The 15,388-nt window shown below is 73.2% G+C and overlaps 1 protein-coding gene across 1 annotated transcript in view; it reads right to left on the bottom strand.

Annotated features, from left to right (window-relative positions):
• Window positions 1–7,194, bottom strand: part of PIEZO1 (piezo type mechanosensitive ion channel component 1 (Er blood group)) — a gene marked incomplete at both ends in the record, with an annotated part of 30,938 nt that extends 23,744 nt beyond the window's left edge. Inside the window, 1 exon segment of the mRNA XM_084257878.1 lies at window positions 7,131–7,194. Within this exon segment, the coding sequence (XP_084114004.1) occupies window positions 7,131–7,194 (64 nt within the window).
• Between the last annotated feature and the right edge of the window lie 8,194 nt (window positions 7,195–15,388).

Genomic DNA, 15,388 nt, shown 5'->3' with positions numbered 1-15,388 from the left:
AGGAGGCTCAGGGTGGAGGCCCAGCCTGGCCATGGCACAGAAACAGTAGCACGCCAGGGTGCCAGGCTGGCCACCGCGGCCCAGGGATGCCTGCCCTGGGGACCTCTGGGCGCCTGGGACAGAGTGACGTCTGCGCGCGAGTCCCAAGGTAGCCCAGGGGCACCCCCGGACCCTGTGCACAGAGCAGACAGTGCGGGCGGGGGTGGGACCAGGACCCACGGAGCGTCGGGGGATGCTCTCGGGGCGGCCGTCAAACACCCGCTGCCCAGCCTGGACAACCACCCCGGCCCCCCACAGTTCCGTGTCAAGACCCAGGCCCGGCACCGCAGGTCCCCGTGCCGCTGCCCCACACTGGGGGAAGCTGGACAGGAGCCCCGGCGCCCGCCTGGTAGCCGAAGGTCAGGCGATTCAAGGTGGGTCAGCTCTGGGGGCTCGTGTGGCCCAGACACCACCGGACACGCCAGAGGGCCAGAGCCCAGCTCAAGCCATGGGCACCCCACAGGCAGCCCAGCCAGCCCAGCGCAGAGGAGGGACGTGACCCGGGCGTGGCCTCGTCCCCACCACCCCCGTGCGCCCGCCCACGGCCTGCAGTCACCCCTGAACCAGGGCCGCCGCCCTGCCCTGCGCCCTCAGGGGCGGCTCCCTCCAAAGGCCACTGCACCTCAAAGCCCTCCGCCCCCACAGGTGGCCCCAGAGCCCCACGTGGGCCGTGGCCACGCAGCCAGAGCCGCCAGGATGGCGAGACACAACCCCACCCCTGTCCCGCCACGGTCAGGGGGCGTCTGCTCGGGTGAGCCCCAGGGGCCAAGGACAGAGACTCAGCGAGGCTGGGGGCTCCACAGCCACCCCAAAGGAATGGGGGCCGAGGGGCGTGCTGAGCAGCCCCACCCGGTCAGCGCCGGCACAGGGAGCAGACAGGGTGCGGGAGACCAGGGGCAGCAGGGAGGCCTCGGCCCGGAGGCCAGGAGATGGGGCTGCGGCCTCTCCGCCGCGCCTCCCGGACTTGGGCAGCAGGGGGACCCAGCTCACACCCACTCCGGGCCTCCCGCAAGGGCACAGTCTGCCCCCTCGCCGTGGTAGGGGAACCGGGGCAGCAGACGCCTCGCGGAGGTCCGGGGCCAAAAGCACAAGGGCCCCCCCTGCTCCAAGGAGGCGCCCCCCAGGGCCCCATGTTGCTGTGCTGCGCCCCCAGCCCCGAGGTCCCCGCAGAGGCACCAGCACCAGGGCTGACCTCGGGAGATTAGGCCCGGCCTGGCCGCCTCCCCCTGGCCCAGAGACCTGCGCCCACCGATAAGGCAAGAGCCGCTCCTGCCGAGGGAGGGCGGCCCCGCCAGGGAGGCCTAGCCCGGGCCCTGTCGAGGGGGCAGCGGCCAGCCCCGGCCCTGCCCGTGCAGCACGACGGAAGGGAGAGACGGCCAGAGGGCAGAGGGCAGAGCCGGCGGGACGGCCGGCGCGGGCCCCGGGCTTGGGGACGGGCGGGCGCCTCTCCGCCCCGGAGGACACACGCGTGCCGGGCGGCCAGGGCGCGGCAGGACCGCGAGGCCCAGCGCCGAGGAGGTCCGGGCACGGGGGCTCGGCCGGTGGTGCTGGGGGCCGGGAGGTGCTGGGGGGCGGGAACTCACCGGCCGTCGGAGCCCCAGCAGGACGCAGCACCCAGCCAGGCCGCCCCTGCGAGGCTCCCGGGAACTGCCCCGTGTCCACACGGCCCGACCGCGGCGCCCAGGCGGGGGACACGCGGGGACAGCACGGGCAGGGCCGGGGCCCACAGGGCACTGACCCGGGCAAGCACAGCGCTTGGGGCTCCGTCCGGAGCAGACTCCCTGCTGCACGCCCTGGGGGGGCCAGCCACGGCTGCGCTCCTGGGACCCCGCAGAGGCCCCTGCGGCTCAAGACAAGCTCACGCCCCGCCCCACACGGCGCAGGCTCAGCCAGGGGCCGACCGGAGGCCGGAGCCCAGCCTGGGGGCGGTGAGGCCGGGCCTCCCGTCCAGTCCCGCTCGGAGCACCAGCCTGGAGCAGGGGCAGCTGGGAGCGAAGCCCCCACAGCAGGGCGGGCCCCTGGTGGGGGTGGGGGGCGCGGGCCGGCCGATGGGGCACAGGCTCGACGAGAAGAGCTGCCTGCAGGGACCCCAAAGCCAACAAGCCAAGCTCGGCTACAGTCGGGGCTCAGGGCAGATGGCACCCAGCCGTGCACTCTTCCATCGGGCACAGGCCCCTGCCCGGGCATCCCCCGCCCCTGCCCTGAGGCTCTGTGGGGGCCCCTGGAGCCCAACCAGGCAGTTCCCATACATCTACCCGCCCACAGGCGCCCCAGAGCCGGGCAGGGGACCGCGGCCTGGCGGGCGGGCAGCAGGGTTCCTGGGCAGGGGCAGGAAGCCTGGCTCAGCCCAGTCGCCTCTGCCTTGGGAGTGTTGCCCAGCCCCACGCCCCCAAACGGGTCCCCACCGCACAGGTGTCAGGAGGGGCGCGTCTCCGCGGGCGCCCACACAGCAGGGGGGTCTCGGGTGGGCTGTGGCCAGGGCTTCCCGTCTGTCCAAGCAGAGGGCTCGAGGGCCTGGACCGGGGAGGTAAGCGGACACCCAGCCCTCCACGAGACGCCCCGGGCCTTGCCCGAGCCACCAGGCTGGCGGCGGCCGCGGGGCCATGTCAGGGCCGAGGAGGGCAGGGCCCGGTGGAGACCAGGGCCGGGGAGCTGCCACTGCAGGTCACCCCCGAAAACGGGCAAACCTCACGTGAAGAGCACAGACGCCAGGCCCCGAGCTCGCGCCTAGCCCAGGAGAGGCCGGAGCCCCCTGCACAGGCTGGGAGAGAAAGGAGCCGACGCGTTTGGCGCTGGAAGGTGCTTCCCCCTCAGAGGCTACCTCGGTGGGGCCCGGGCTGGGGGGCGCCCAGGACCCAGGCCTGAGGCCAGCAGGGCCCCCTCACAAGGGCGTGTCCCCCGGCCCCTGCTGCTCCTGCAGGCCCAGGCTCTGTGCCGAGCCGGTCCGCTTCCTCTCCCGGCGGTGGGAGAGGCCCGGGCAGGGCGGCCGGGTCTCGCCACACACATGGGCAGTGCCCGGTGGGGCCCAAGTGGGGCGCCCACCCCACTCCCGCGCCAGGCAGCCACCTGGGCTGGTGAAGGCAACTGCAGCAGGCCACGGCGGTCACCATCCCTGAGGCCGGCCAGCCAGGCGCGGGCCCGGCTATATATGTCTCCAGTCGGAGCAGTCAGCAGCCACCCGTCGGGGGAACCTAAAATACCCCCTATAATTATGTCATTAAAGCACACGGCAGGGCTGACCCACCCCCTCAGCAAACCCCCAGGCGCTGCGGGGGGCCGCTGTGGTCATGGGCCTCGGCCTGGGGGTGCCTGGCTGGTCTGGGCCGCTGCTCGTAACAGGGCTCACCTGCCCACTGCCACCTCAGAAACCCAGCACCAGAAGGGGGGTCCCCCAAATGGGACACCCCATGAGAAAGAACGGGGACCACAGAGTCACAGGCGGCAGGCAACACCTGGACAGGAGAGCAGACCGGAAACAGGAGTGCGCCCTAGGGATGAAAGCTCACGAGGGGGCTCCCCTGGGCACAGGGGTTAGGCCCAGCACTGCAAGGCTACTGCCAGTCGCTGTGGCCTGAGCGCAGTCCCGGCCAGGGAGCTGCCCACACGGCGCAGCAGACCCCTCCCGTCTCCCCGCTGCTCCCCTCAGCAGTGTGTTTCAGTGGATCCGCCTGTTCTGCTCCCCACTCTGTCTCTGGGGAGTCCTCTCACCCCCCGCCCCCCGGCCTGCACCCCAGCTCTTGGGTGCATAAATGCATAAATCTGTTTAAAAGAAAAAAGCTCGGCGAGAAAGTGCATCTTGGGGACCTGTGCGTTTCCGCGGGGGGAGGGGCTGCTGAGCCTCAGGCCCCCCCAGCCCACTTAGCCACGTCCAGCCGCCGCCTCCGGCCGCCCAGCACCATCGGGCCTGCGCACAGCCCTCCTGGGCCCCTTGTGTGGGACATCCGTCCCGCTCCCCTCCCCCCAGGGCAGCACAGGCACCCACAGGACCCAAGCACTGGGACGGGGACCCCAGGACAGCGAGCTCACCAGGAAGGGGCGCAGCCCCACCCCTGGCTCTGGCTCCTGCCCAGGGCCGTCCCCCGGGAGCGGGCAGGAGAACGCCTGCACGGGCCGGGGCTCCTCGGGGAGGCCGGGACCCACGGGAGCGCGCTGCAGGGGCTCTGCGGGGCAGGGGGGAGGGGGCTGCAGACACCCGGGGCCCTAGGCCAGCTCTGGGCACCTTGTGTGCGGGGCCGCCGGGGTCAGGGCTCCCCGGGGCCGGCGCCCTGGCCGCTGACCACAGCACACACCACGCAGCGCGACGCACGCACATCTGGGGACGCACGCGGGCTCCGGGCGCACCAGGACGGTGTTGGGGCTGCCGCGTCAGGGGGCGACCGCGTCCCTGCTCAGAACCAGAGCCCCAGAGCTCGGAGACCTGGGAACAGCCCCACGCTTTCACAGAAAGCCCGGACCGGAGAGGGGTGAGGGCCCCGCGGGTTCAGAGCGACGCCGGCCCCACGCCACCCCTCCCCGCTGTCCCCCCAGTGGGCGACCAGAGGCGCCCCGCCAGCGGGAGGAGCAGGTCACCCCAGCTGGTCACCTCCCGCCGACCCCCCTCCCCCGCCAGCAGCAGCCGCCAGCCCCTCCCAGCAGGCGGGAGCCCGAGTCCTGTGTCCTGCAGCAGCCCCGGCCGGATGGGGGTGGGGTGGGGCAGAGCCGGGACAGTGTCCGGCCGCGGTGACCTGGAGCCCCCGGGAGGCGGCGGGGCAGGGCTCGGACCAGAGAACCGCGGCAGGGCAGGCGGCCGCTCCCGAGGTTTCCAAGATCTGTAGCTAAAAGCAGCCCCGCTCTCGACTCTGCGGGGAACGGCAGGCCCTACAGGGGCGGCCACGCTGGCCGGCAGCTGGGGCCGGAGGGGACGCCGGACACCAAGGCCGCTCCCCTGCAGCTGCGCTCCGCCTGGGGCCCCCGGCTCCCCTCCAGTTTCAAGCGCCGAAAGCAAATGTGCCACCTCTCAGAAGGGGAGACCCCGCCCAGGAAGCAGCCTTGCGTCAGGCCCCGGGGGAGCCGGGCACCTCCTGCCCCACGACGGCTTCCTCTGCGGGACGCCCTGCCGGGCGCGAGCTGGCCAGGCCCGGGCACCTGCGGGTGACCACAAGGGACCCACCCTGCGCTGTGGGCCGACCCCGGCCCCCTCCACACATGCTCACGCACCCCCGGCAACCCCCGTACAAGCAGGCCTTCCCGGAGTGGGTCCTTAGGGGTCCCAGAGGGAGAGGGAGACCCACCCCAGCTCTGGGGTGCCCGACCCTGGGGCTTCTTATTCCTGGCACATCAGCAGCCTCAGGCCGGGAGAGAGGGGCTCCAGGCTGGCGTCACCCGAGGGGCCGCTGTCGGAGGCCTGGGTTCCCTGGCCTCAAGAAGACCCCAGAACCGGGTGCCTCAAGGGGGTGCCGAGGCAGCTGCAGTGGAAGCCTGGGGGGGCGGGGAGGAAGTGTCCCCACAGACTCCCGCAGGGCGTGCTCCTGCGCCTGCTGTGCTGGGTGCCCGCCCCGGCCGGGAGTCAGGAGCTGGGGGTGCTGTCCCGCCCGGCACCTCCAAACGCCCCCAGCTCGCAAGGCTGAGTGCCGGGCTCCAGGGACATCGGGTGAGACCGAGAGGCAGGGTGGGCGTGACGCAGGCGCTCCTGGCCGCGCCAGAGCCAGCAGGCCCGGGCTGACTAAGGCCGCAGCGACCCGGCCAGCGCCACCTCGCCCTCCCCAGCCCAGGGTGCTCGCCGCTTCCAGCCAAGGCCTGTCCGGCGAGGAGGCGCCGAGACACGCCAGAGCAGCGGCCCTCCAGCGCCTGACATCAGCGGCCGAGCGGGTGCTGGGAGCGGCCCATGCCCGGGACGAGGGCCAGCCCCAGGGCCCGGTGTCGCCCGGCTGGCCCCTCACCCGCTGCGAAGCGTGGCCCGCAGCCCGGTGGGCAGGGGCAGGGTGGGCATGGGCGGCCCCGGCGCTGAGGACGCGGCGGGGCTGGGGGGCGGCGCGGGGCGCTGCCGGCACCTGGACAGAGCCTCCCACAGCCCGTTCCCGGCCCCGCCGCCTCTGCTCGTCCGGGGGAGCGCCCGGCCCCACGCTCAGCAGCTGGGGCACCTCAGGGGACTCCGGGACACCAAGACACGCGTGTCTTCTCGGAGCCGCTGCCCTGGAAGCCCCCACGGCCAGAGGCCAGGAGTGAAGGCCGCAGGCGCCCGGGGGGCACTTCCGAGAAGCCTGGCTGGCCTCTGCGGCCCCTGGGCCGGCTGTCCCGGGCTTTCTAGAGGCCGGGGAGGGCGGGGGGGGGGGGACAGTCAGCGGGCAGCGGGCCTCCGGGGCTGCTCTGCCCAGGGTGACTCACTCCCTCCTCGCCCCGCTCAATGGGCCTCATTGATTCCTGCCCGAAAACTTCCCAAACTTCGCCACCTTTCCCTGCGACAGACAAAACCGCAGCCTGTCCCGGGCCAGGCGCAGCCCCAGGCTCCCGGCCCGCGGCTCCTCCGCGGCCGGGCGGGCTCCAGGGGCCGCCGAGCGTCCAGGACGAGCCCCCGCCCCACGCGCAGACCCCGCAGCGCGGCGCCCCGCCGGGGGCCTGCTCGGCAGCCCCGCCCAGCCGCGGCCCGCGTGGGCGAGGCCGGCGGGGGTGGGCACGGCGGGCGGGCGGCGGGCAGGGCCAGGCCGCGCTTCCGGCAGCGCCCCGTGTCCCGCGGGCCCTGCTCCCCGCCGCCCGCCCAGCGCCCCGACCGCGGGCAGCACCAGGCGCCGGGGCCCGGGGCGGGCAGGGCAGGGCGGCCCGGGCTGTGCCCCGAGCGCGGCCGGAGGGCGGGCGGGCGGGCGGCGCGGGGCGGCCGGGGTCCCGGGCAGGAAGCGCGGCCGCTCAGGAAGCCGCGCTGCGAGTTGGCGCTTTTTTGTTGTAACACGAAAGAAAAAGAAAAGTTTTGCGTCCCCCCCGCGCCGCCCCGGCCCTTCCCACGCGGCCGGCGCTCCCGCCCGCGGGCGCCACTCCCGACGCCCGGGCCGCCCCACGCCCGCGCCCACGCCCGCGCCCGCCGCCCCGTCCCGTCCCGCCCGCCCGCGCGCCCCACTCACCGGCCAGCAGCGCGCCGGGCAGCAGCAGCCAGTAGAGCCCGGCGCCGAGCACGTGCGGCTCCATGGCCCGCGCGGGGGTCCGGGGGCGGCGCGGGGGTCCGGGGGCGGCGCGGGGGTCCGGCTCGGGGCGCCGGGGGCCGGCGCGGGGGTCCGGGGGCGGCGCGGGGCGCTAGGGGCCGGCGCGGGGAGGCCGGGGCCGGCGCGCCATGGCGCACAGGGCGGGTCGCCGCACGTGCCGCGGCCGGGACCCCGGGGCCGGCGGGGCCCGGCGCCTCCGCGTCCTTGTTCTCGCCGCCCCTCTCGGGGGTGCGCCCCGCCCCGCGGCGGGGGGCAGCGCGCGGTCCCGGGGCTCGCGGAGGCCGAGCTGGGCCGGACGGCGGCTGGGCGGCTGCCTGCGCCCGCCCGCGCGCCCCGCGCCTTTATAGGCTCTGCCCCGCCCTCCCGGCGGCCCGCCCCGGCCCGGCCCGGCCCGCCCCGCCCGCGCGCCGAGGGGACCCCCGCTCCGGCCTCCGGCGGGGGGCGCGGGGCGGGCCGAGCGCCCCAGGAAGGCTCCCAGCCCGGGCTTCTCGCGCAGCGCCCCACGCGCGACGGCGCCCGCGTGGCCAGAGCGGCTTTCGCTTTGCGGGCCCAGCGGTGAGGGCGCAGCGCCCCCTGGGGACCACGGGGTGCGCCCGCAGAACCCCTTGCGGCCAGGCCTGGTGGGCAGGTGGGGGCGGGCCCTGCACCCCAACCCTGGCGGGGCGCCCAGCCGCGCCCTCATCACTCCGTCCCGGGGCCGCGAGGACAGCCGGGCACCCCGGGGCGGGGTCTCGGAGGCCGGGGTCCCCTGGCGAGGAAGCGGGAAGCCCGGCCCCTGGGTCAGCCGCTGAGGGGGGAGCGGGGCGCCGAGCGAGTGGGGCCCCCCCGGGAGGCAAGGCCGGCCTCTGAGCAGCAGGCCGGGAGCACCCGGAGGTCGCCCCGCGCCCCTCCCGGGCGGCGCCTCGCTGGGCTTTCGCGGACCCCCCAGAACGCGCGGCCTGGGGGTGCCCAGGTCAGGGATGAGGACGCCCGGGTGGGGGTGGGCTGGGGGCGCAGGACTGGGGCGGGGTCCCCCCACCAGGACGGCCCACACGCGCTCTGCGGCCACTGGCTCCCAGGCGCAGGACCCCATCCCCTCTCGGCACCTTGGGGGCTGCTCCGAGACAGGGTGGTGGCCCCCAAGTTTCAGAGCCGTGGGGATTGAAGCGGAGCACCCCCCTGCCCCCGCGGGCTGTGGCCGGAGGGCGCGGGAAGACAGGGGAGGGCGCGCACCTCTGGGGGCTGGGCAGCCCCGCCCGGGTTGGGGGAGGGCCCCCCTCCCTGCCCGCCCTGCTCGGGGAGATTCTGGGGTGCAGGGCCCCCCTCTAGGGACAGGGATGCCGACGCGCACAAGGCCCCAGAGGCGCTAAGACGCCCCGTTCGCCTGCGGGTTTAAAGGCCACGCTTTAAGCTGGAGCCCAGGGTCCAGGTCACACGCCCGCCCCGGCCCAGCGCGGGGAAGGGCCCTGGGGGTGGAGGCGGGGAGGGGCGCCCGGGGCCCCCAGCCTACCGCGGGGCGGCGTCCTGGCTCTCGGGGTCCCGGCCCTCGGGGTCCCGGCCCCCCGCCTCTGCTGCGTGAGCGGGAGTGTGAGGAGCGGGCGGAGGCAGGACGCGCTACAGTGTGTCCCGTGGGCCGCGCAGATACAAGGTTGCAGCCCCGGCTCAGCCCCTGCCGCCCGCCAGCCGGGACCCCCGGGAGGGCCCCGAGAGAACTTCCCAGCCTGCCGCCCCCCAGCCCGGCCGCTCCATCCCAGCCCCGGTGGCCGAGGCCAGGCCAGAAGGGAAGCCCCAAGCCCAGCGGGGGCCTGGCCGCGTCTGCTGCCGATGGACGCGCCGATGGACGCGCGGTGCTGGGGCAGGCCCTGGGCAGGCGGCCGGGCACCCCGGGACTCCGCGGCCTCGGCCCCCAACGTCTAGGCCCAAGGAGCAACCCGGGTGCCCGAGAACAGACGGCCGGACCAGAACACGCGAGCCAGGCCCCCCGCCCGGAGACGGAGCTGCCACCGGGAACGTGGCGGGCAGGACCCGCGTTCAGACAGACAGACAGACAGACAGACGCGCACCCGCCCTGGGGAACCCCGGAACCGGCAGGCTGGGCAGGGAGCGCGAGGCTCCGGGGCTGGGGGAGGGGCCGCTACCTAACGGTGTCGAGTTTCTGCTCCGGATGATGAAAAAGTTCTGGAAATAGACGGCGCCGGGGCCGGTTACACAACCCGAGCGGACACGCAGGCCCTGCCCAGGGTGGTCTGCGCGGCGTCGCCCCCTGGCTCCTCGCCACCGTGGGGGGCCTCCCTGGGGCGCAGGGCTGGAGCCTCAGCGCCAAGGGCCGTCCCAGCCCCTGCGGCCTGCGCGCCGGCCAGGGCGCTGCCCACACCCCGCTGCTGCCCTCAGCAGTGTTGTCGGTGGTGCGGCTGCTCGGCTCCCCGCTCTGTGGCGGGTCCTCTCACCCCCCGCATCTCTGGCCCGTACCCCAGTTCTTGTGTGCATAAATAAGTAAATCCTAAAGGAAAATCCTCCCCCCCAAAAAAATCCCCACCAAAACGCGCTCACGGTCCCGGGGCCAGAGGCCGCAGAGGCGCCCCCCCCCGCCCCCCCCGCCGCCCGCACGGGCACCCCCACCGCAGCCCGCACGGGCACCCCCGCCCGCCGCCCGCACGGGCACCCCCACCGCAGCCAGGTTTTGTTTCTTCTACATTTTGTTGTCCTGACCAGAGGCTCGATGAGATTTTATTCTCCTGGGGACGTTCTCCCCAAGCGCCCTCTCTGGAAACAGGAACCGAAGCTGCTGTAGAAACGCTGACGTCCCGTCCCGTCCCGTCGCCGGATCCCCGCGGGCCCGGAGCTGGTTCCCTTCCCTGCCTCCCCCTCCGCACTGGGCACCAGCTGGTGCCCGGAGGCCCCGCTCAGCCCGCGGCCGCCTCCGCAGCGGCGCCCCGGTCCGCCTGGTCGGCTCACCCTGTGCTGCAGCAGCTGCGCGGGGCCTCACCCGGCCGGCGGGGCCTGTGGCCTGCGCCCCGGCACCTTTACAAGCCGCCCCCCGGAGCCGAGGGCACGGACCCCCGCTGAGGTGAAGGGGCCGGACCTGGACCCGGCTTAAGGGCGTCTGTCAGCTGTCAGCCGTCTCGTCTCGCTCCCCCATCTCGGCACGAAACGGGTCTGACGGGCAGGACGGGGCCGCCCTGGAGTGCGGGGGTCCACAGCCCGGGCCCCAGCAGCCGATGCCGCCCGGGGGCTCTGTGAAGCTGGCGGGGAGCAAGTCCGCCCCGGGCCCCGGGGCCAGCAGGACCACAGAGGGCCTCGAGCCCGCAGGGTCAGGCCCCCCTCCAGCCCGGGCCTGGGGGCCGGCCAGTGGCCCAGGCCCACCTACCCACCCGGGCCCTGCGGGGCAGGACGCCCAGAGCTCCTGGCACTCAGCGGCTGCCCGCGCCCGCGCCGGGGGATCTGCGCTGCACCCCAAGGAGAAGGCCGAGGGGGCGGGGTCCCAGGGGTCCCCTCAGCCTGCACAGTGCCCGCCCTCTGGCTGCCCCGACGTCCTGGAGCAGCCGCCTGTGGCCACCGTCGCGGAGGGGGCACGCGGGTCTGCCTCGGCCCCGAGTGGGCATGAGATCAGCCTCCGTGGGCCAGCGCAGGGGCCGGAACCCCGATGGCGGTGCCGGGGACCCTGACCGCCCTCCGCGCTCGCCCTCCTGCCCCAGCTTCTGCCCAGCGGCTGGGACCCCCGGCCCCAGGGCGCCCGCGGAGGCCTGATGCGGCCGGCGGACACCCTGCCCCGTGCGCCCGGAGCGGCCGGCTTGGCTCTTTGCGGCGAGCTCCAGCCGGAGCGCTCTGGCCGGGGGTGCGGCCGCCGGGCCCGCGCAGGAGCCTGACCCTCCGCCGGGGGTCCGCAGACCCGCGCCCCGCCGCCGCCCGCACCCTCGGGCCCTGGGCGCCCCCCGCCCCCGCGCGTGCCCTCCGCCCGCGGTCACGCCTCACGCCCGGCCCACGCGACGCCCCACGCGCGCGCCCCCCGCTGACCGCCCGTGGCCGGCGACGCTCCCGCAGTGGCCCGCGGCCGCGGGGGGGGGGGGGGCGCGGTGGGCCTCCGGGCAGCCTCCTGCGGCAGGAGACCGGGTGGGGCCTGCCTGACCCCCGCGCCCCCCCCCCGCACCCTCCCGCCCCCTCCCGCCCCCCCCCCGCACGCCCCCCAGCCTGCCACCCCCACCTGCCCCTGCGCCCCAGCCGCCCACGGCCCCGCCCCGCCCGCCACGTGACGGAGCCGGCCCCGCCCCCACCGACCACGCCCACCCCAACCACGTGCCAGTCGCCGGCCTCGCCCATCCACGTCACGTGACGGGAAGTCGGCCCCACCGACAGACCACGCCCATCGCCCACGTGGCGCGCGGCGGCCCCGCCCACCCACCCCGTCGGAGAGTCGGCCCCGCCCCCAGGGCGCCTTCCGGGCTTCGGGCCTCGGCGCCTGCGGGGGGGGGGGGGGGGGGGCGCGGGGCCTGCGGGTCGGAGCCAGGCGCGGGCGGGTCCTGGCCCAGCCCCGCGTCCAGACCCAGCCCCGCCCCCGCGGCCCAGCCGGCGCCTGCCGCCCGGGGACCCCCGCCCGCGCCCCTCGCCCAGGCTGCGCCCCGCTTCCTCGCCGCCTGGAGCGGCAGGGGGGCCCCTCGCAGGGGACCCCGGCCGCCAGCCCGGGCGGCGGCACCGGCGGCGTCGCTGCGGCTCCGCCTGGGAGGACGGGACGCGGCAGCCCCGGGCCGAGCGGCGGGAGCAGCTGGGAGGCGCGCGCGGGCGCGGGCGCGGGCGCGGGGGTGTCTGTGGATGTGGCGGCGACACAGACGCGGCTGCGGCCCGGACGCAGGACCGGCCGCCGCTCGAGCCTTCCGTGGAGTGTCCCGAGAGGACAGCGGAGCCGGCGGTGCTGTGCGGACAGTCGCGCTCACGGGCCTCCCTGGGGCGCAGGGGTTTGGCTCAGCGCTGTGGGGCTGTCCGCGGCCTCTGCAGCCAGAGCTCCACCCCCGGCCGGGAGCGACCCACAGGGCGCAGCCGACTCTCCCGTCTCCCCGCTGCTCCCTCAGCAGTGGGTCTCAGTGGATCCGCCTGTTCTGCTCCCCGCTCTGTCTCTGGGGCGTCCTCTCGCCTCCCGCCTCTGGCCTGCACCCCAGCTTTTGAATGCATAAATAAATAAATCTTTAAAAAATTATAGAGAGAAGAAAGAAATGGTTCTGATAACAAGTCTGATGGTGGTGATCAAAATGATGGTGATGAAGCCTCACCCACTCCAGCAGGAAGCTGACTTCCACCTCTGCCGCAGGGCCTTTGCACACATGCTCCCTGTCCCCACAGATGCTCCCAGCAGCTCCTCCTTGGCGGGAGGCTCTCGGCTCCCTCGTCACCTCCTTCACAAAGCCTCCCTGATCCCTCAGACCTACTAAGTGGCCCCGTCACTCCACCTCCAGGCTGCGCTATTCATTCTTCACAGGAAGCAAACTGCTTTTGTTTTTTAAAGATTTATTTATGCATACAAGAACTGGGGTGCAGACCTGAGGTGGGAGGTGAGAGGACTCCCCAGAGACAGAGCAGGGAGCAGAACAGGCAGACTGACTGAAATCCACTGCTGAGGGGAGCAGCAGGGAGGCAGGAGAGGTCTGCTGTGCCATGTGGGTAGCTCCCTGGCCAGGGACCGAACTTATGCTGCAGAGGCTGTGGGTGGTTTCATAGGTTGCATCTTAACCCCTTTCACCACCAGGGAGGCCCCAACAAACTTTTTAGACTAAAGTCTTTCTGCACTGGAAAGTGCTGTTTGAGAGCAGCACCCCCTCCTCCCTGTGTGGCCGTGCCTGGGGGGTCCTCAGAGGCGCCCAGGAAACACTAACCAATCACACGAGTGAAAGTTCTGTCCCCAGGCTCCCCCGCAGGGCTTGGCCCCTTGTGGGGAGGGCTCTCTGCCCTCAAGCCTGCAGCCCTGCAAGGTGGCATGGCACTGCCCGAGGAGCCTTGATGAAAAAGGGCAGAGCAGGCCTTCTGTCTCCCTTATTTTAGCCTCCATGCTTCTATTAACGCAGCCTCCCACGGACCCAGATTTGCAGCCATGCTTCAGCCAAGGCTCTTGAGGCGCTTTAAATAAGGGAAGAGAAGCAAACATGGGGACGCAGTGGCGTTGGCATGGTGCGGGCCGGGTCTTCCTGGAGAGCTGCCCAGTCTCACCGAGATGAAGTCGGAAATCATTGAGATCAACTGCGGAAGTGGCCCGGCCAGGCTGCTGGGCCCTGGAGACACGTGGCCCGGCTTGCTGGCCCTCCCAGGCAGAACAAAGTGGGTCTGGCCTTTCACTCATGCAATGGTGGGGGTGGCAGGTGACCCTACTCGGGTCTGGGGCTCAGTGAGGATCTGACTGGCTCCGGTGGACGCTCGTCTTATCAGCTGTGACTGGGAGGGATCCCCTCAGTACACATCCAGGAGGGAGCCCCATCCTGGTAAATGGGTCAGCAATTTGCCGAAGAGCAGCCCCCAAAGCTGGGGTCACCCCAAAAGACCTGTGGGTCATACTCATAATACTTCGCAGGGGTGTGTCCTGGCCACGGCAGGCTCAGTGGCGGCAGCAGCGGCTGGTGGGGTGACGGTAGCCACACCCTCAGGCCGCCCAATGCCCAGGCTTGTAACCCTCATGCTCACCGCTCACCCCACAGGGAGCAGAGACACCCTGGATCCAAGCCCGGATCATCCTGGGCCTGTGAACAGTCCTGGGGGTGATACCGGAATTGTCAGGCCTAGTCTCCCAGCCGGGATCGGATTTCAGGCTGCAGGGCAGCGCTGAGCCCCAGCCGCTAGACCCCCACGGGTTGGTGTCTCACGAAGCCGCAGCAGGAACTTCGCAGACGCTCAGGCAAGCAAGCGAGAAGAGGCAGGTTTGTTTAGAAGAAAAAGTTTATTGAGGAGAAAAAGAGCAGAAATAAAGTGGGACTCCCAGGCCAGGGAACCAGGCCTGGGAGGGGCAAGGAAGCCAAAGTAGAGTCGTGTCTTAGGGAACATAGACCTTTTTTTCCCTCAATTTTCTAAAACTTCACCAGTCTCTCTGTGATTGGTTAGTTCTCGGCTGTCTTAATTTGCTCTTCACATTCCTTATCTAACAGCTTTCTCTTTCCCCATTAGTTGCATCTTTAAATTTATGGCCCAGTCCTCTGGATGGGCCTCCCTGCATTGAAGTTAAACAGCTGCCCTTCTAATGTGACCATAAATTAAACCACTCTCCATTTTTTCCAGTCTCCACCTCCCTTTATCACCTGAAGAAAACCAGGACCATCGTTAACAGTATTAATATTATTCGTGGTCCTGGGGTGTTTGTTTTCCTAATGGCATTGGTTATATTTCTTTGGTTGTCCTTATCTCTGAAGCCTTCCTAAATTCTTCAGAGGTCCCCTCCTGCACTGTCCCTAAAACTGCCTAATAACCCTAGCTTGCCCTGTCTCAGGGGCCGCTCGCCCTGGGCCACTGGGGGCTCACGGGCCAGGCAGCCACACCGCCCCGGGCAGGACCCTGGAGGGGCCAGCGCCCAGCCGTGCCTCCGCTGTAGCCCCGAGGTGGCTCCCCGGGCCTCCTGGGAGGCTGGGCCCAGCCCCTGGCCCCGCGCACATTCCGCGCAGCTCGTGCGCCTCAGAGGAAGCCCGAGGAGGGGACAGCGCGGCCGGGCCCAGCACCCCGCGTCAGGCTCCCGCCCCGGCCCTGCACGGCACCGGGCCCAGGGCGGCCGCGCCTTCCCTGCGGGGCCTGCAGGCGCCGGGCGGCCTCCCTCTCGGCGACGGGTCCGGCCCGGCGGCCGCGCGCACGGCCCGCCTGCTCCCCGGCGCGCGGCGGGCTCGCGGGCTGGCAGCCGGGGCGCCCCGCGCGGACGCGGCTTCCCCGGGGGCCCCGAGGCGCCGCGCCCCGCGCCCCGCGCCCCGCGCCCCGCGCCCCGCGCCCCGCGCCCCGCGCCCCGCGCCCCGCGCCCCGCGCCCCGCGCCCCGCGCCCCGGCCGAGACGGCGCCTGCGCACACGCGCCCACGCCGCCCCGCCCGCCCCGCCCACCCCTCCGGCGCGGCGCGAAGGCGCGTCCTGAGGGCGGGGCTGCCGCGCGGCGCGGCCTGGGGGCGGGGCCTGGGCGGGGCGGGGCTGCGGCGTGCGTGCGTGCGTGCGGGGCGGGGCGGGGCGGCGCGGGGCGGGGCGGCGCGGGGGCGGGG

Source organism: Talpa europaea (genome assembly GCF_964194135.1).
Source record: "Talpa europaea genome assembly, chromosome: 16".
Classification (NCBI taxonomy): Eukaryota; Metazoa; Chordata; class Mammalia; order Eulipotyphla; family Talpidae; genus Talpa; species Talpa europaea.
The sequence above is the reverse complement of the archived record's forward strand: the minus strand, read 5'-3'. Positions and strand labels throughout refer to the sequence as shown.